The sequence below is a fragment of the Lissotriton vulgaris genome, chromosome 1_1, assembly GCF_964263255.1.
Source record: "Lissotriton vulgaris chromosome 1_1, aLisVul1.2, whole genome shotgun sequence".
Lineage (NCBI taxonomy): Eukaryota > Metazoa > Chordata > Amphibia > Caudata > Salamandridae > Lissotriton > Lissotriton vulgaris.
Window position 1 is genome coordinate 1,036,022,794 of NC_141685.1, and position 19,566 is coordinate 1,036,042,359.

General features: G+C 51.4%; 1 protein-coding gene across 7 annotated transcripts in view; it reads right to left on the minus strand.

Annotated features, from left to right (window-relative positions):
- Window positions 1-19,566, minus strand: part of LOC147748470 (dedicator of cytokinesis protein 7-like) — a 476,862-nt gene that overhangs the window by 148,573 nt on the left and 308,723 nt on the right. For all 7 annotated transcript variants that reach the window (XM_086962164.1, XM_086962156.1, XM_086962145.1 and 4 more), the window contains one exon: window positions 13,847-14,029. In XM_086962164.1, the coding sequence (XP_086818290.1) occupies window positions 13,847-14,029 (183 nt within the window). The remainder of the gene's footprint in view (window positions 1-13,846; window positions 14,030-19,566) is intronic.

Consider the following 19,566-nt stretch of genomic DNA (forward strand, 5'->3'; position numbering starts at 1 on the left):
AATGAACATTAAGGCCAGACCGCGCTAAATGTAGAAGGTAAGGAAGGATGACATCTTCCTTGCACGTCGTCGGGTCATAGTTCTTGGACTTACACCAGATACAAAACCTCTTCCACTTGTAAGCATATTAAGTCCGAGTGGAAGGTCGCTTAGCCTCCCTCAGTATGGTCATGCAATCTTCGGATAGATTCAAATGGCCATATTGTACTATCTCAGGAGCCATGCCGCCAAACTCAAAGATGAGAGGTTGGGGTGCAACATCTGCCCCCGAACTTCGTGAGAAGGTCCGGCCTGCACGGCAGCCGTATGTGCAGAAGGAGAGACCGATGAAGCAGGTCCGTGAACCACCACTGCCTGGGCCATTCCGGGGCAATCAGGATAATTCGTGCCCTGGACAGGGACAGCTTGATGAGCACCGCTGGAATCAGGGGAATGGGTGGAAAAGCGTACAGAAAGCTGTTCGACCAGTTGATCCACAGCGCATTCCCCAGCGTCCCTTGCTGGTAGTACCTGGAGGCGAAGTCTCGGCATTTGCTGTTTTCGGCGGTGGCGAACAGATCTATGTCTGGAGTCCCCCACCTTTCGAAGACTTCTGCTAGTACTTCGTCGTTTATGGCCGATTCGTGATTTTCCTGAATCAGTCTGCTCAGTGCGTCTGCCTGAACATTCTGCACACCTGGTAGATGGGTAGCCGTTATCGTCAATCCTCTGGCCAGAAGCCAGTGCCAGATCGCCTGTGCCTCCTGCGAAAGAGTGCGTGATCTCGAGCCCCCCTGCTTGTTGAGGTAATACATCGTGGTCGTATTGTCCGTCTGTACAAGCAGAGAGTTGGTCTGGAAGGACGGATGAAAGGCCTTCAGTGCCAAGTGAACAGCTCTGAGTTCCAGGAAGTTGATATGGTACGTGGACTCCATCGGGGACCACGTTCCCTGAATCTGTAAGTCTCCCGAATGCGCTCCCCAGCCGTGGAGAGAGGCATCCGTCACGATAGTCTGAATGGGAATGTCCTTGTGGAAGGGAACCCCTCTGAGGAGATTCTCCGCTGAACACCACCACTTCAGAGACTGAAGAGCATGCAGAGACAGTCGTATCTTGTCGTCCCAAGATCCTTTCCTCTGGTCCCACTGGTCCTGCAAGCACTCCTGCAGAGGTCTCATGTGCAGCCGTGCATGAGGAGTGAGGAAGATACAAGAGGCCATCGACCCCAGTAGAGAAGACACCGTCCTCACTGTTGTAGATGGAGCGGTCATAAGAGCCTGAGCCTTCCGAAGGATCGATTGCCGTCGCTCCTCCGAAGGAGACACGCTTGCTGACAGCGTATTGATGGTGGCTCCCAAGTACTGAATGCACTGGACCGGAGTCGGGACAGACTTGGACATGTTGATGTGCAACCCCAGCTTGTTCAAGAGAACGCACGTCTTCTGGAAGTGTGCTTGAGCTTCCGAGAAGGAGGAGGCCTTGATCAACCAATCGTCCAGGTACGGTTAGACAAACACCTTGTTCTTCCTTAGGTGTGCCACTACCACTGCCATGCACTTCGAGAATGTTCTGGGCGCAGATTTCAGCCCGAATGGCAGTACTGTGTGCTGATAATGATTGGTGCCGACTTGGAATCGCAGAAACTTCCTGTGTTTGCATGTAATGGGCACATGGAAGTACGCATACTGTAGGTCTATTGCACAAAGCCAGTCTCCCTGTTGCAACTGAGGATAAATCCGATGCAACGACAGCATGCAAAACTTTTCTCTGCGAATCCACTTGTTTGCCTGCCGCAAGTCCAGAATGGGCCTGAACTCGTTCTTGTCCTTCTTGCGAACCAGGAAGAACCGGGAGTACAGACCTCTTCCTCTTTGAGACAGAGGTATGTCTTCTATCGCCCGTTTCCTCAACAGGATATCCGCCTCCGCCTGGAGCTCGCGCAGTTGATACTGCGAGCTGACCGGAGGGATCGCTGGAGGCGGGCTGATGAACCGAAGACTGTATCCATTGCAAACAATATTCAGCACCCACTTGTCCCGAGTAATTTTTCTCCACTCTGCCAGAAAAAAATCGAACGCTTCCCCCCACCGGAGCGGGTAACGGATGAAGGGGAGGTAACAGCTCAGGGTCGCGACCCGGCCGGGCCCTTGTTCACTGTAGAGGACTGCTGTCCCCCTCTACCCTTCTGGCGCTTCTGGAAGGGTCTCCGGAACTGCTGCTGTTGTTTCTGCTGCTGTCCCGAAGACAGCCCTCGTCCTCTTCCCTGTGCACCGAACCGTCTCTGGAACGGGTGGTAGGACTTCTTTTCTTTGGGCTTCTCCAAGCCCACAGCCGTAAGTGTCTCCGCCTCCGCCTTTATGCGGGCCATCTCATCATCTGCGTGTTTTCCGAACAAGGTTTCCCCGGAAAAGGGCAGATTGGCCACCTGCTGCTGGGCCTCCGGCTTGAGTGACGTGAGCCTGAGCCAAGCATGGCGCCGCTGATTGATCCCATGACAGTAGCCATGGGCAGCCAACAGGGAGACATCCGCCGCTGCGCTGATGACCTGATTTGACACCAGTATCCCTTCCTTAAGGATCTCTTGGAAGTCCTCCCTCTTGTCTCTTGGTAGGAGTTCCACGAACTGTTGCAGGGAGTCTCACAGGGCCCGGTCATAACGTCCTAGCAGCGCCGTATCGCTGGACGCCTTCATGGCCGTGGACGCAGTCCCACAAGCCTTCCTTCCAGCCGAGTCGATCCATCGACTTTCTTTATCTGGCGGCACGGTAGAGGACGGGGAGGTAGAGTGCAACTTCCTGGCCGCCGTCACTATCACCGAATCCGGTACCGGATCTATCCTCAGAAAGTCCGGGTCCGAATCCGGGGCCCTGTACTTCTTCAGAAGTCGGGAGGGAGCGGCCTTCACTACCGCTGGTGTGAGGAACAGCTCCTCTGCAGGTTCCACCAATCCAGGTACTAGTGGTAGTAGAGGGCGAGACAAATGCTTCTTGTGAAGCGTTTCGAATATCACAGACGTCGTTGGTGTTGGAGCCGTCACCGTGATACCCAATTTTGCAGCCCCCTCAGGAGAACCTCCTGGAATGTGCTTATGTCGTCCACCGGAGACACCCTGGTCCCTGGGGAGTCCGATAAAGTCGGTGAGTAGGAGCGGGTCCTGGAGGAGTCAGTGTGGGACCTAGATCCCGTCTCCTATGGCGACGCCTTGATCTGGTGGAGGATCTACGTCGACTCCTCGATCTTCCTCTCCGTCCGGAGCATGATCGTGACTTCCTCGGCCGATCCGCCGGTGCCACAGGAGCAGGCGACTTAGGCTTGGCCGGGGCCTTCGGCTTAGGTGTCCCCTTGGGAGGGGTCGGAAGTCTAGGCAGTGAGACCGACCTCGGAGGAACCGGAGGCGGCTTTTCTGGCAACCGAGATCCGGGCTGAGGGGATGGTAACGGAGATGTAGTAGGGTTCCTCGGAGGGGGACCCCTCGGCAATGGAGGCGATGGCGTAACCTGCCTCTGCGACGGGGTATACACCTCGGAATAGACCGAGCCCGGTGAACCGCCTTCTTTACCAGCCTGGGACGTTGGCGAACCTCCCATGGCGTCAGTCCTCCTTCCACTTCTCTTCGGCGTCGAAGAACGGCAACCGGACGCCGAGCGTCGGTCCCTTGACGTCAAGCGACTTCTCCTCGGCGTCGAACGCCTTCGCCTCGACGGCGACCTCGTCCACCTCGACGGCGACCTTCTGCGCCTCGACGGCGATCTGTGCCTCAACGGCGATCTGCGCCTCGACGGCGATCTGCGCCTCGACGGCGATCTGCGCCTCAACGGCGATCTGCGCCTCAACGGCGACCTGTGCCTCAACGGCGATCCACTCCTCGACGGCGATCCACTCCTCGACGGCGAGGATCTCCTCGACGACGATTGTCTCCTTTTCGCCAACGGCGAACGGCGGTGTCGCCTCGACGGCGAGCGGCGGCGCAGGGACTTTCGACGTCGATCACTCGTCGACGAGGACGACGACGATATAATCACCGGAGACTTCGATGGTGGCCTGGTAAGGTCCTTCGACGCCGAGCGTCGACGTCGTTTCGCCCCCGACGACGGGGAACAGACCGTAGTCATCCCTCTCGCCGCCGTAGTCTGTGCAATCGACCCAGACGGAGAATGGGGACGCTTGCTGGTCTTCCTGCCCCTGGGGAGCCCCCCAGAGGCCTCAGCATGGGCAGATGAAGCCCCTCCAGACCCACCTTGTGCCTTCAGCCTTCTTTCTTCAAGGCCCTGAAGATTTTCAGGGTCCTGCCAGAGAAGCCTTGACAGACCACACTCTCCTCTGGGATGGAAGGCAGAGGATACACACCTCATGGGGATCCGATTTGGCCTCCTTCCTGGAGCGCTCCGGGCATTTGTCGAATAATGCAGGCATATTTGACATAGAACAGAGTGAAAAAACCAAGGAGAAAAGCACCAAAGTACTTAGAAAGCACTTAACTTTGAAAAAGTAGTGAAAAAACACCAACAACCCTTAAAAAGGGAGAGCTCAATGCTCCAGGGTCCTGAAAAAAGCCGGAAAAAAGAACTGAAAGTAAAAGGGACCTGCAGTGCATTCTGGGATACTGTGAAGTTCTGGAAAGTTCTCTTCAAGACACAGTATCCTGTTTTGAGCCACATAATGGCAGCCTATGGGGCTTGTCTGTCCATGTCTTCCTCTCTATCTTTCCGGGTTTTTTTTGCTGCTGAAGCAAGGAAAATCTGGACAGGCTTTGCTGTTTGTGGATTTTTGGTGGAATTTCTAGCTGAAGTACTGGACAGTGAAGCCTGGTTTATAGGCTGCATTATCTGTCTTTAATTCTCTCTTAAGTGTCTGTGCATTTCTGCATTTTTCTACACCTTAAGAGATTATTTTTGATTGCTCCGCGGTCCACGCACATGGGCGGGACTATTCACTAGATTATGACTATACACAGAGATCCCCTACTACAGAATGTGGGTTTATTAATACGAGATGTTTGATACCAAACATCTCTAGTTTCAGTGAAGCAATCATGTAGCTGGGGAGCTTGTAAACACCAGTGTCCAGCACATGTAGTTAAAATGGCTTCCCTGTTCACTTGTAATATCTAAGAATCGACTTAGACATTATAGGGCCATATCTGCTCATGCAGATATGTCTTCACATGTGGTATAATGCACCCAGCTTTAGGGCTGCAAGGTCTGCTGTAGGGGTGACTTACTTATATTACATGCAGTGTCTGTAGGCATGGCACAAAAGAGGTGTGCCAGGTTGTGGCCCCACTTTTCTCTGTACCAGGTGACGCAGCCTGCAGTGGAGTTTGCATGAGTGTGGTGAGGGGACCCCTAGGATGGCACAATACATGTTGCACCCCTTAGGGACCCTCTTTAGCCTCCTTGCCCTGGGTACCAGAGGTACCATTTACTAGGGACTTCAAGGGGTACGAAAGGTATTGCCTATTGGGGGAATAACTGTACAGTTTTAGGGAAAGCGATCTGGCACTGGAGACCAAAATAGCAGGAACCCAGTGCACTCCTGTCAAAATTGTATCAGGTACTAGGCAAAAAGTGGTAGTGACTATGTCAAAAAGGGGCACTTTTCTACAGTGAGGCACAAAGCCTTTTCTGTCCCAGGATTGGTCCAGAGTGTGGTCATTCGGGGGCGTGGCCAACAGCATGGCCGAGTGAGAACCACTTTGTTGCAGCTCCGGCGAGCCGAAATTATCCGTCATTTATTACCCCATCCAGCTGCCCCAAAAACCATCAGAAGTGGTGGAGGGTAGATCGCAGACACCAGCGGCTACTCAGGACAACTATCGGAGGCCGGAAAGGGGAAAGAAATCGCCGAAAGGTTTCTGCGCCCGGAGCCGGAATCAAGATGGCGGCGCCCAATGCGGAATGAAAAGGGAGCCGGAGGCCGGGATCGGCGATCATCTGGGGAGACAGAGAGCGCAGTACCAAAGTGCCCGGGTGCTGCCAAACAGTGAGTGTAAATCCCGGGGAGCCTGGCCCAGAACTTGAGGAGGGAGCACGCAGCACAAAGACGTCGAGAAGCAGAGACACACACTCCCCACGGCAGTTCTCGGACGGGAGGGTGCGACGGCCCAGCGGCACCTCCTGCAGGGGGAGAAAGGACCCCGATATGCTCTTCCCCCCGCTTCCGGGGAAATAGTGGCACACTGGGGGAGGACGGAAGTCGAAAACCTAGGCGGAGCGACGTCGCTCTTCCCCCGCCCCCGCCTGACACCAGCGGATAGTGAGGGATGGCGATGATGACGAGGCAAGGCCCACTGAGAAGTTAAGACCGCGAACGGACGGCGCTTGACCCCAGTAGCACCCCGGCCATTCTGGGGGGCGTGCTGAGCGGGGAGAGGTTCCCCCCACGCCTTCCCCTGTCCCGTGTTGGCCGGTGGGCCTAGTGCAGCTGCAACGTCAGGGATAGGCCCTGCCCAGAGGAAAACCCAGAGACTGACGCCGGGCCCGGGGGAAGTCAAAGGCTGGCCAACTTGGAAGCTGGTCGAAGGGGACGACTGATATCGCCCGGTCAGAGATGGGATACAGCCGCACCCATGTTGCCCACCCTCCCTACACAGGGGCACACTAACTCCGGCCAGGCTATACCGCCAATCTCGGCCCAGGCACGAAAGAGAGCCCAACAAATCCGAGGGAGACTCCAGAGGTTTGGAAGACTTGGGACCCACACCTGGAGCGCACAGCTGACAATATATGACCCCATAACACCGGACAGGGCCAGCAGAGAGGCGGCGCGGTGGAGGGACAAAGTGGACGCCAGAACGTTGCAAAGAGCGCAGATCTCGCCCTCCCTCTCCCCCAGCTGAGGGACTGGTCCAGCATGGGGAAGAAAGATACGGTTTCTAAGGCCCCGAAACAAGGTCCTATAGTTAAATTTGCAGTGGCGCCACAAATAAACGCCATGGAGGGAGCGGGAGCGAGCGCAGACACTGCACTTCTGATGGGAGCGATACAGGCGTCTAGAGAAGATATTCAGGCCTCTCGAGCGGCCCTAGAGGTGAAGATAGGAGAAGTGGGAGTGGAGGTCAATCTACTACGCCACGCCAAGATTACCGAAACCTTACGGAGAGAATCACCACAGCAGAGACAAGGCTGCACAAAGCGGAGGACGTCATACACGCCCTGCAAAAGGATGTTAAAGAACTGATGGACTCACACAAACAGTTGCAATGGAAGGTGGATGATGCAGAAAACAGGGCGAGACGCAACAACCTCCGCTTTGTGGGATTTAGGGAGGGAATTGAAGGTTCCAACACGGCGGAGTTCTTGCGAACATGGCTATTCAAAACACTGCCCCAAGCGACATTTTCCAATTGCTTCATCATCGAGAGGGCGCACAGAGCACTGCTTGCCAAACCCCTGGTGGGGGGACGGCCCAGGCCGATCATTGCGAGGTTCCTAAACTTCGCCGACAGAGATGTAATCCTACGCGAAGCCAGAAAGCAGGGCGAGATAAGGGTGGAAAATTCGCAAATAATGATCTTCCCAGACTACAGACAAGAGGTGCAGAAGATGAGATGCTCTTTCGACACGGTAAAGGCAAAACTTAGAGACCTAAAGATCCAATATATGCTCCTCTTCCCAGCTATTTTCCATCCATGCGGATGATGCATGGCAGTGGCTCGAGGAACGTCCGCCACCCCGGAGACACGAGGAGGGAGAGCGGGATACGGTGATGGAGGGGCCCACAACTGGGAACCACTGGGAGATAGTGAAACCACAAAGGGGACGCAGACTGAGGGGAACGAGGAAGACCAAACAACGCCGTACCCCCCACAGAACCGGACACCCAGGAGGCAACAAGATCCTGGCTCTCCGCAACAAGACAGTCAGGCAGGATCTAGGTTCCGCGCCCTAGCAGCTAAGGAATGCTCCAAGGGAGAGGACGACACTGGTGGCGATACGTCAGGGGGCGACGAGGAGGAGGACCAGTCACTTCACCCTTTGGTGGCGGCCATCAATGAGTTGGAGCGAGACCCCGTCACTGAAAGGACTCTAGTGCAGGGCGAGAGCAAGGACCTTAATACTTTAGCAAAAAAGGAGCTGGACGGACGAGATATCAGCTAGAACGACTGGAAGCACGCAAGTGATTTACACGCCCCCTAACTTTTATTTTATATAGTGTTCTTTGTTTGTCTTTTTTTTTTTTCTCACACCGAACTTCCGCACAGACCTACGAACTTTGTGGGAATATATCCTTACCAGTTATTGTTTGGCATACAAGTTGGGGTAGGTCTGTAGAGTAGAGGGTTACCGGGTGGGGGGGAGGGGTGGGGGGGGGGGGCGACAGACCTTTTCCTGCCAGTAAGTCCTATCGCAGAGAGGGGTAGATGGCGGGACTGAAGGGGGAGGAAGGTAGGGTGGGGAGAGCAGGGAAAAGTTGGGGCTGTTCAATGAGACGGAATGGGTGGGTTGCATGTAGGAAGGGGAGGGAGGGATGGGGAGTTGGGGGGAGTTGGGGGGGAGAAGAGAGGGGAAATCATATCATGAGGGCCACACGCACTGACACCATAGGCACCAGCCACACCCAAGAGACCAGCATCACAATCCAGATACTACTGCAGGATGTCGGGTGATATGAGGGGACAGGATCTCGTGCGTTACTGTATTAACATGGAACGTGAACGGCCTTGGCAGTAAGATAAAAAGAGGTCCAGTGAATGGATATATAAAAAGGCTACACCCGGACATAATACTCTTACAAGAAACACGCCTTAAGGGCTCACACTGTGCCTTCCTACCTAGAGGGCAATATCGAGTGTTGGCCCATGCAGGATACACCATGGGCTCGAGAGGGGTGGCCATACTCATCAAGAAGACCACACCATTCGGCACAGCTCAGACATGAATGGACCCTCTGGGGACGTATGTCGGGGTGAAGGGAATGTGGAGGAAACGAGAATACAGGATAATCTCAGTATATGCCCCTCCGAAACTGCAGGCCGCCATACTTAGGGGGGTCGTGGCGATTTTGCTGGACACTGTAGACACAATACAGGTTCTCGGAGGAGATTTTAATGACGTCATGGACCTAGCACTTGACAGGACGGGGCGGGCTCCAGAGATGGGACTCAAACTGCATTATCCAAAACAATATCTAATATGGGGCTGATAGATGTGTGGAGATGGTTATACCCAGAGCGCAGGGCCTTCTTCTTCTTCTCGAGTGCTCATAAAGTATACTCGAGACTGGACTATATCTTTCTGCCCAGACAAAACTTGAAAGTAGGGAAGGTAGCTGAATACAAAGCGAGGGGGATCTCGGACCATTCCCCACTTCTGGCGAAGGTGGGGGGAGGGAGACATGACAGTAGAGGATCCTAGAGATTGACGGCTTGGGACTTACAGAACACAACTATATTGAAAGGCGTCAGGGCGGACGTAAAGGTCTATATAGCGGACAATGTGGGGACAGTTCAATCCAGGACAGTCTTCTGGGAGGCGCTTAAAGCAGTCAAGAGAGACAGAGTGCAGAATAGGTTGGCCGGGGAGAGGAGGAAGCTAAACGCGGAGATAGAGGCGCTAGAGGTACAAATACTAGATCTAGAGATTAGGTACCAGGCAACGGGGGAGATAAGGGCCCTTAGAACACTGACTGATGTGCAGAGACAGTACCGGGAGGCGGCGACGGGTGAGGCGAAAACAAAGGCACTGGCCACACTACATCTTCTGTACGACGTAGGGGACAAGTCAGGTAAACTGATGGCTTGGCTCAGTAGAAAGGAGCGAGCAGCTAGGTGGGTGGAGCACATTAGAAACCCCCAGGGGGAGCTGCTTAGATCGGACATATCGGACATTCAGATCGCAGAGGCCTTTGCTGCCCACAACAAACTTTTCTATGGAGCCAGAGATCTTGGGACCTGTGAGGATGCATTGCACTATATGGAGGCGATTGAGTTGCCGGCTTTGCCCATCGAAGCCCAACAAGGTCTAGAGGCAGACATCACGTTCGATGAAATCAAGGTGGCCCTGGCTAAACTGCGGACAGGGAAATCACCGGGTCCGAATGATTTCCCGGCGGAGTTTTTTAAACGGGCAGACCTTCTGGTGCGCCACCTCAAAGGGCTGTTCGAGGAGGCAACTCTGGAAGGTAGACTTCCATCAGATCTATGTATGGCAACAATAATACTGATACACAAAGAGGGGAAACCAAAGGAGGACTGCACGTCGTACCGCCCCATCTCCCTCCTGAACATCAAGGTGAAGCTATTGGCGACTGTCCTGGCACTACGACTGCGGGCGGTAATAGACGGACTGGTCCACTTGGACCAAATGGGTTTCTTCCCCGACAGGGCCACTAGATTTAATCTCCGACGCACACACAATTGGCTTCAGGAAGTACAGGGGAGAGAGGAACCACATTGGTTCTTATCCCTTGATGCCGAGAAGGCATTTGATGCGGTCCATTGGCCATTTCTTGAGGGCGCATTGATTAAGTTTGGCTTTGGCCCGAAATTCTAAAAGTGGGTCCGATTGCTCTACACGGAGCCTAGAGCCACGGTGAGAGTGAATGGGGTTGTCTCTAGGGACTTCCTGGTCCAGAGGGGGGCTAGACAAGGATGCCCATTTTCCCCCCTCCTCTTCGCACTCACGATAGAGGTGCTAGCGGCCAAGATACGTCAAAATGAGGTGATTAGGGGATTTCAAAGGGGGGAAGAAGACCGATCAGAGGAGAAAATATCTATGTACGTAGATGACGTCCTGCTATACATTGCGCAGCCGGAGACCATGATCCCGGAACTATTCGTAGATCTGGAAAGATACGGAAAGTACGCGGGGTATCAGATAAATTGGCACAAGTCGATCCTCTATGACCCTAAGGGACGAGAGCAATGGTCGACATTACCTGGACAACTGCAGACAACAATAGAGGGGTTCCAATAACTCGGAATATACATTACACTGGACCAGAAACGATCATTGTATTGAAAGAATAATACAGAATTTTACTGTGGACGCAGCCCGATGGAGGCAGCTGCCCCTCACCATATTAGGGAGAGCAGCACTCTTCAAAATGATCACGCTACCCAGATTTTTATACGCGATGCAAAATGAGTACTACCCTTTACCACGAAAGGTGTTCTACAGGATTAACTTCGGTCCTTCCTGTGGCTGGGTAAACAACCACAGGTGGAGCTGAAAACACTACAGCGCCATCAGTACAGCGGAGGACTGTCACTACCAAACCTGGAGGCGTATTACTGGGCGGAACAAATAGCTCCGATCAACGACTGGCTCCATATACAAGCGGACCATCCCACATATGCCCTTGAGAGGTATCAAATGGCCACGTGGACACTGATGTATTATTTATACTGCAGGAAAAGGGACAGGAAGCTGCTCCCGGCCACGGCACTTACATTAGGGTTGTGGGACAAAGCAACGAAACGTATCGGATGGGGGAAAACGGCCACTCGACAAACGCCGATTTGGCATTGTGTGTGGCTGGCGGACCTGAACAAGTTGAAGGGCTTCTAGAGGTGGGACGACATAGGGATATCAACACTAGGAGACATAGTGGCGAAAAGGGAGCTGAAACCATTTGCGGCCTTGAGGGCAGGGTTTGGTCTGCACCACACGCAGTTTTTTAAATACGTGCAATTACAGCGCGCATGGAGAGCAGAGCAGATCCACGCGGACGCACTCCCAGATTACGCACCACTGGAGGGCAGATTGCTGCAGGAGCGGATACAGGAAAAGGCAGTATCACTCACATATAAAACACTACTGAATAACATGACAGACGGCCTGGTCAAACTCAGGGAACAGTGGGAGAGTGACGTAGGGAATATGGATGATGTAGACTGGGACACGGTTTTAATGCACCCTAGGGAGGTAGCCATAAAATCCAGACTAAGACTGATCCAATTTAATTTGCTACACCAAACCTACTATGACAGGGAGAGGTTACATAGGATGGGCAGGTCGGACGACACGAGATGTCTCAGATGTCGCGCCACAGAGGGGAATCTCTATCACATCATCTGGTTATGCCCGGTGATTCAGAGTTACTGGCAGGAAGTGTTCACTGAGCTGAGCAAGGTTTTGGAGGCCCCCCTCCAGGTGGAGCCTAAGCTAGCCCTCCTAGGCATGACGAATGACGTGGATCTGGCCCGCCCTTTATTGATCTTCCTGGTATTGGCCCTAGTAGTTGCGAGGAGAGATAGAGCTAAGCATTGGGGAGCGGTTGAGCCGCCAGAGTCGGAAGAATGGAGGAGAGGATTAGATCTCTATATGGCGGCGGAAAGGGTCACATATAAAGCGCAAGGTTGTCCCAAGAAGTTCCGCAAGGTATGGGGTAAATGGAGAAGGTACCATGGGTTGGATGGGGGGCGGTGAGCAGGGAAGAAAGAATTTAGGAGGGGTAAGAACACGAGAATGTAAACGACGGACCTGTAAGGAGTGGGTCACACCAGACTATCACAGTGCCGTACATGGGAACGTGGGACGAGATGATCAAGATAGTATTGATGATGTATTGCTGGGGGGGTGGAGGGTGGAGTGGGGGGAAATGCGGTCCGAACATGATATGATATTAATGTTGACATATGATAAAATGCAAATAATTATTTTTTTTTTTTAAACAATTCATGACGCAATACCGGTAACACTCCAAGATATAAAGACGTACCAGTTAACCTCTGAGAAATAAAGAAGTGTACTACCGGAAAAAAACGAAAAAAAACACAGAGTGTGGTCATTCCCTGGAAAGATAGTCCCTCTAATCTATCTACCCCAACTTCTATTGTGGGGTGCTAGTGAAAAAAGCACGCTTCTTCTTCCCACTGACATCATACTGGACTGGAAGCAATTTCGTCATAACTAACAAACAGCCCTCAGCTCAAATTAGGGCTGCAACATCTGGCACAAATGTGCCTAGACACAAGTCCTGCCAGCTCATCTCTACCTCACAAAGTAATCACAGGAAAGAGGACTCCTAAAAGTTGGTAGAAATATTCTGACAGATGCAAGGACGAAGAAGGAGCTCAGACGATCAGAGTTATGCAAAAACATTATCAGAGAGTCAAAAAAGAGTCACTTATTCGGTCACATGGTGAGGCACAAGCCCAGAGTGCAGCCCATGCCACATTTAGACTATATCAGAGCCAGTAACAAAAGTCTTGGGTATAGGCAAGAGACACACACAGACACACATACAGACACACATACACCCCACCCGAAACGACCAGACTCAGTTCTTCCAAGTAAACCTTTGGACACAAAATTCAAGAAGCAACTTCCACTTACAAAACAATCGACATTCTATGCTCATTATGAAGAAGAGTGGGAGCTGCAGACACACTGTGCTTTCGGTTGCCCCCTTTGGTGTGAACATACCCATTTTAATGCATCAAAAGGGTATCCTAGTTCTCACATTCTTCATCATAGGGTGGCAAAAAGGAATAAGAGGGGCAGGTGCCACAGAAAGCACAACTGTTCCCAAACATGCTACACCCACATTTTCAACGGCTGGCCTTCAACAATCCATATCAGAAGCCATAACTCTAATGGAGTTGAGAATTGAGGCTTTGTCGATCCATGGCTATGGCACCAAAGAAATATGGTAGAAGCGTCCTTTCCTTTTTTCTGAGTGCTTACGTTTGACTGCTCTTTCCAAAACATAATGACTTCTTAAATGCGGGGGGTGAGCGATTGTCTACTCAGGGCTGTGGTGTACTCTGGCAGCTTAAAACTACCTCCACCTACTAGGACTACCATCTGTGCACAGTTTTGCCAAAGCACATAAACGTGCGGATTCTAGCATTTTCTTTGTACAAATCCATAAGCTATTCTCGATTAATGCAGATATCAAAGGCTTTTCCTTCTTATCTTACCTTGTACTCGAAGCAGGAGACACAGAGGTACAGCAGGTCCAGTAGCCGGCTGATATGCAGCGTGGAAAGGTCCGTGAACCATTTTTCCAGCACGTCCTCTTCTGCATTCTTCAGCACCCAGAGCATGCAGATTAGCAAGTTGCGGCTTGACTCTGCGGACAGACTGCTGCTCTGCCGTGGAGGCTGGGTAGAGGAAGATAGACAGAAAGCCACAGGTGGATAAGAGGATCCTTGGAAGATACATAATGGGAGCATGAGCAACAGCAACAAAATCCACTGAAGAACTCGCTCCTTCTGATGTGCTGAACCAAGTTGCTTTTAACAGACTGTTCATCACCATGTCCTCATTACTGTTATACCTTCTGGATAGTTAAGAATCTAAGAACGCATTTATCTGTGACAATGATCACGATTTGCATTCTCTCGCCATGTAGCGGACTAGTGTTAAGGCTGAAAAACATTTTGCCTACCAAAATGAGAGTGTGTGGTAACCAGAACTGGATAATATTGTGAAGAAGCAGAGAATCTTTTCAGCTTGAAGCAAATAATTCACTGTTTTTAATAATTCAGGAATTGGGTGGGAAAAACCACCTTTGAAGAACTTTATTCCTTCCTGATTTTTATGTGCCATTCAATTATGATGAGCTAGTGTTCCAAAATGCTCCTGACTAGATATGAGAATTGGACCACATAGATTAGCACAGTACCACACAATGTGACCCTGTACTAGTCAAAGACTAGTACGTAAACTCCCCGAGATCTACAGATGACAAAACAAGAAAAAGTTACTTACCAGTTATCTCAGTTCTCTGCAATGACTATTCTCTCTAAATCCATAATGAGTAAATTAACCCTGTGCTTGTGTGGGAACTTTTTTTTTTTTCAAAGGCAACCTGTGGGGGAGTCAAGACTGTAGGTAAGAAGGTTGCCAGAGTCCTCAGCGCCAATCTGTCTGGGGAAAAGGTGGTGGGGGGTAGTTGTAATTAAAGTGTTTGTAGTTTAATCACATGACAAGCTGATGTAATAGCAATGAGGAAGACAGTCCTTATAGTCTGGTGAAGCAGTGAAGAGCTATGCATCACCTCAAAGGGCACACACATGAAGGAGTAGTTTCTTACCTGTAACTCCAGTTCTGTAGTAGGGGTATCTCTGTGATAGTCATAATCTGTTAATAGTCCCGCCCATGCGCGGGGACCCCGGAGCAATCAAAAAAGTCTTCTTCTGCAGTCCTGCATAGACACTTAAGAGAAAATGAAAGACAAATAATGCAGCCTGACATTAACAAGGCTGCATTGGCCAGCACTTCATCCTGAAGTGAAAAGGATAGCCAAATAATATCATTAAATGTACACATTTTACAGAGTTTCACCACACATAGAGAAACTCCCCTTCACAAAAAGCCTTTGAAATGATAGAGAGGAAGGGTTGGAAGGACAAGCCTCATAGGCTGCCATTATGTGTCTGGAAAAGGGATACCGTGCCTTTAAGGAACCCTCCAGAGACCCTCGGTATTCCATGATGCACAGCCAGAGGCAAGTTCCTTTCAGTTTTCTTTGGAAGGTCCCTTAAAGCCAGGCCTGCAGCATCCAAGAAAACCTTTTTCTTCCACCGGGGAGGAGGGTGGGTCGCTTATGACTATCACAGAGATACCCCTACTACAGAACTGGAGTTACAGGTAAGAAACTACTCCTTCTCTAGTAGGGATCTCTGTGTATATTCATAATCTGTGAATAGAATGGCAAGCCCATCCCAACAACCCAATCCAGCGGAGGAAGAAGAAAACTAGAAGAAAAATCCTTACTGAGCAAATATATTCCTCAGCGAAGCCTGCCCAATTTGCGCATCTGTCATGGCATCAGAATCCAGGCAGTAATGTTTAGCAAATGTGTGGACAGATTTCCACGTAGCCGCCCTACAGATGTCTGCAATGGGAACGTTACATAGCAAAGCCGCTGTAGCCACTTTGCCTCTAGTTGAATGAGCCTTAGGCTTACCCCCTCGAGTCTTTTAAGCCTTCTGGTAATATAGTTGTATACAGGGCACAATCCACTTAGATATGGACTGTTTGGAGGTGGCAAGGCCAGTCCTGACTGAACCGTAATTCACAAACAACTGATTCGACCTACGAATGTCTTCGGTCTTATCGAAGTAGAATTTCAACACCCGCCTCACATCAAGTGAATGAAGGGACCTCTCCGCCGGAGATGAAGGATGTTGAAAAAATGTAGGTAACATGATCATCTGGTTGACATGGAAATCAGATATCACTTTAGGGAGAAACTTAGGGTGAGTCTTCATGACAACCTTGGAAGCATGAAATACAGTATAAGGCTCCTGACAACACAGAGCCTGAATCTCACTCACCCTGCGAGACGATGTTATAGCCACAAGGAAAGCCGCCTTCCAGGACAAATAATGTAGCGAAGCCTTATGAATAGGCTCAAAAGGCTCCTTCATTAACCTTGACAGCACCACATTCAGTTCCTACGAAGGCGAAGGACGCCTAACGGGGCGAAACACCTTCTTCAAACCCTCCAAAAAATCTTTAATTACAGGTATCTGGAAAAAGGATGTTTGTGAAGGGCATTTCCTCTATGCAGTTAATGCTGCGAGTTGAACCTTAATAGAATGGAAATGAAGGCCAGATTTCGCTTAATGCAGGAGGTATGGAAGGATGACATCTTCCTTGCAGGAGGTCGGGTCAGCATTCTTGGACATGCACCAAATGCAGAACCTTTTCCACCTGTAGGCCTAGGAGGTCCTGGTGGATGGTCTCTTAGCCTCCTTCAGTATTTCCATGCAGTTGTCAGGCAAGTTCAAGTGTCCATATTGTACTATCTCACAAGCCATGCAGCCAAACTCAACGATGAGAGGTTGCGGTGCACCATCTGCCCCCCGAACTTCGCGCTCTGGATTGAGACAGCTTGATGAGCACTGCTGGAATCAGGGGAATGGGTGGAAAAGCGTACAGAAAGCTGTTCGACCAGCTGATCCATAGTGCATTCCCCAGAGTCCCCGGTTGGTAAAACCTGGAGGCGAAGTCTCGGCATTTGCTGTTTTCGGCGGTGGCGAACAGATCTGTTTCTGGAGTGCCCCATCTAGCGAAGATGTTTCCTAGCACCTCGTCGTTTAGGATCCACTCGTGGTTTTCCTGAACTAGCCTGCCGAGTGCGTCCGCCTGAGCATTCTGCGCACCTGGTAGATGGGTAGCCGTTATCGTCAGTCCTCTGGCTAGTAGCCAGTGCCAGATCGCTTGCGCTTCCTAAGACAGTGTGCGCGATCTCGAGCCCCCCTGCTTGTTGAGGTAATACATTGTGGTTGTATTGTCCATCTGTACAAGCAGGGAGCTGGTCCGGAAGGGCGGATGAAAGGCTTTCAGCGCTAAATGAACAGCTCTGAGTTCCAGAAAATTGATCTGATACATGGACTCGCCTGTGACCGCGTTCCTTGGATCTGCAGATGGTCCGAATGCGCTCCCCAGCCCTGGAGAGAAGCATCCGTCACAATGATCTGTATTGGAATATCCTTGTGGAATGGAACCCCTTGAGGAGATTCTCTGCTGAACACCACCACTTCAGGGACTGCTGAGCGTGCTGAGACAGTGTGATCCTGTCCTCCCAGCTCCCTCTTTTCTGGTCCCATTGATCCTCCAGACATTCCTGCAGCGGTCTCATGTGGAGGCGGGCATGTGGTGTGAGGAAGATGCAAGAAGCCATCGACCCCAGGAGAGACGACACTGTCCTCACCGCCGTTGAAGGAACGGACATGAGAGTCTTAGCCTTCCAAAGGAACGATAAGCGTCGCTCCTCCAAAACACACACGCTTGCTCTGAGGGTATCGATGGAGGCTCCCAAGTACTGCAGACACTGAACAGGAGTCGGAACGGACTTGGACATGTTGATGTGCAGACCCAGTTGGTTCAACAGAACAGTCGTTCTGTTGAAATGCAATTGCGCTTCCTGGAAGGTGGAGACTTTGATCAACCAGTCGTCCCGGTAGTGTCACAAACCCCTTGTTCTTCCTCAGGTGCGCTGCCACCACCGCCATGCATTTCGAAAACGTCCAGGGTGCAGACTTCAGACCAAATAGAAGTACAGTGTACTGATAGTGGTTGTTGCCGACTAGGAAGCGCAGGAACTTCCGATGTTTCTGTGCAATGGGCACATGGAAGTACGCATCCTGTAGATCTATTGCGCAAAGCCAGTCTCCTTGATGCAGCTGAGGATAAATCTGGTGCAAGGACCGCATGAGAACTTTCTCCCTGCGAATCCATTTGTTTGCTTGTCGCAAATCCAGAATGGGCCTGTACTCGTTTTTGTCCTTTTTGCACACAAGAAAGAACCTTGAGTATAGACCATTTCCCCTTAGAGACAGAGGGACGCCTTCTATCGCCCTTTTTCGTAACAGGGTATTGGCCTCCGCTTGAAGTTCGCATAACCGGTACTGCGAGCCAACCAGTGGGATAGCGGGAGGGGGGCTTAGAAAACGTAGACTGTATCCATTGCAAACAATATTCAGCACCCACTTGTCCTGAGTAATTTTCCTCCACTCCGCTGGGTAATTCTGAATGCTTTCCCCTACCGGAGTGGGTAACAAAAAAAGGGGAAGTAATCCCTCAGGGCTTAGACCCAGCCGGGCCCTTATTCCCTGATGCGGACTGTTGGTTGCCTCTGCCCCTCTGACGCTTCTGGAAGGGCTGCCTCTGGTATTGTTGTTGCTGCTGCTGTTGTCCAGCTTGGCGACTCTACCCTCGCTGGAATCGCTGGGAGGAGTAGCGCCTTTGGTATGGACGGAAAGATTTCCGCTGTTCCTTCGGCTTCTACAAGCCCACAGCCTTCAGCGTTTCAACTTCCGCCTTCATGCGGGCCATTTCCTCATCCGCATGGGTTCCGAAGAGGGTGGACCCCGAAATGGGCAAGTTTGCAATCCGCTGTTGCGCCTCCGGTTTCAGGGAGGTAAGTCGCAACCAGGAATGGCGTCTCAAATTCAGCCTGTGGCAGTACCCATGAGCCGCCAGGAAAGAGGTGTCTGCAGCCGCGCAGATGATTTGATTGGAAACCATCATGCCTTCATTTAAGATTTCCTGAAAATCTTCCATTCTGTCCCTACGGAGGAGTTCAATGAATTGTTGGAGTGACTCGCATAGCGACTGGTCATAGCGACCCAAAAGCGCAGTTGAATTTGCAGCTTTCATGCAAGTGGCCGCTGTACTGCAGACCTTCCTTCCTGTGGAATCCCTTTGACTGCTCTCCTTGTCCGGAGGGACTGTAGACGAAGGAGCAGTAGAATGCTGCTTCTTGGCCGCTGTCACAATGACCGAATCTGGAGCAGGATCCTTTCTCAGAAACGCAGGATCCTAATCCGCGGGCCTGTACTTCTTCTGAAGCCGAGATGGAGCAGACTTCACCGAAGCCGGCGTCAGGAACAGCTCCATGGCCGGTTCTTCCAACCCTGGCACCAAAGGTAGTAACCGACGAGAAAGGTGCCTGCGCTGTAGCGTTTTGAATATGACAGAGGTGGATGGGGTAGGCACCGTTAGTGCTATTCCCAGTTTCGCTGCTCCCCTCATCAGCACGTCCTGAAAAGTAACAATGTCATCCACTGGTGAAACTCTCGTAAGCGGAGAGTCCGACAAAGTAGGCGAGTACCTCCTGTCACTGGAAGAGTCTGTGTACCTGGACCGTGACCTTTCTCTACGACATCATCGTGATCTGGTCGAA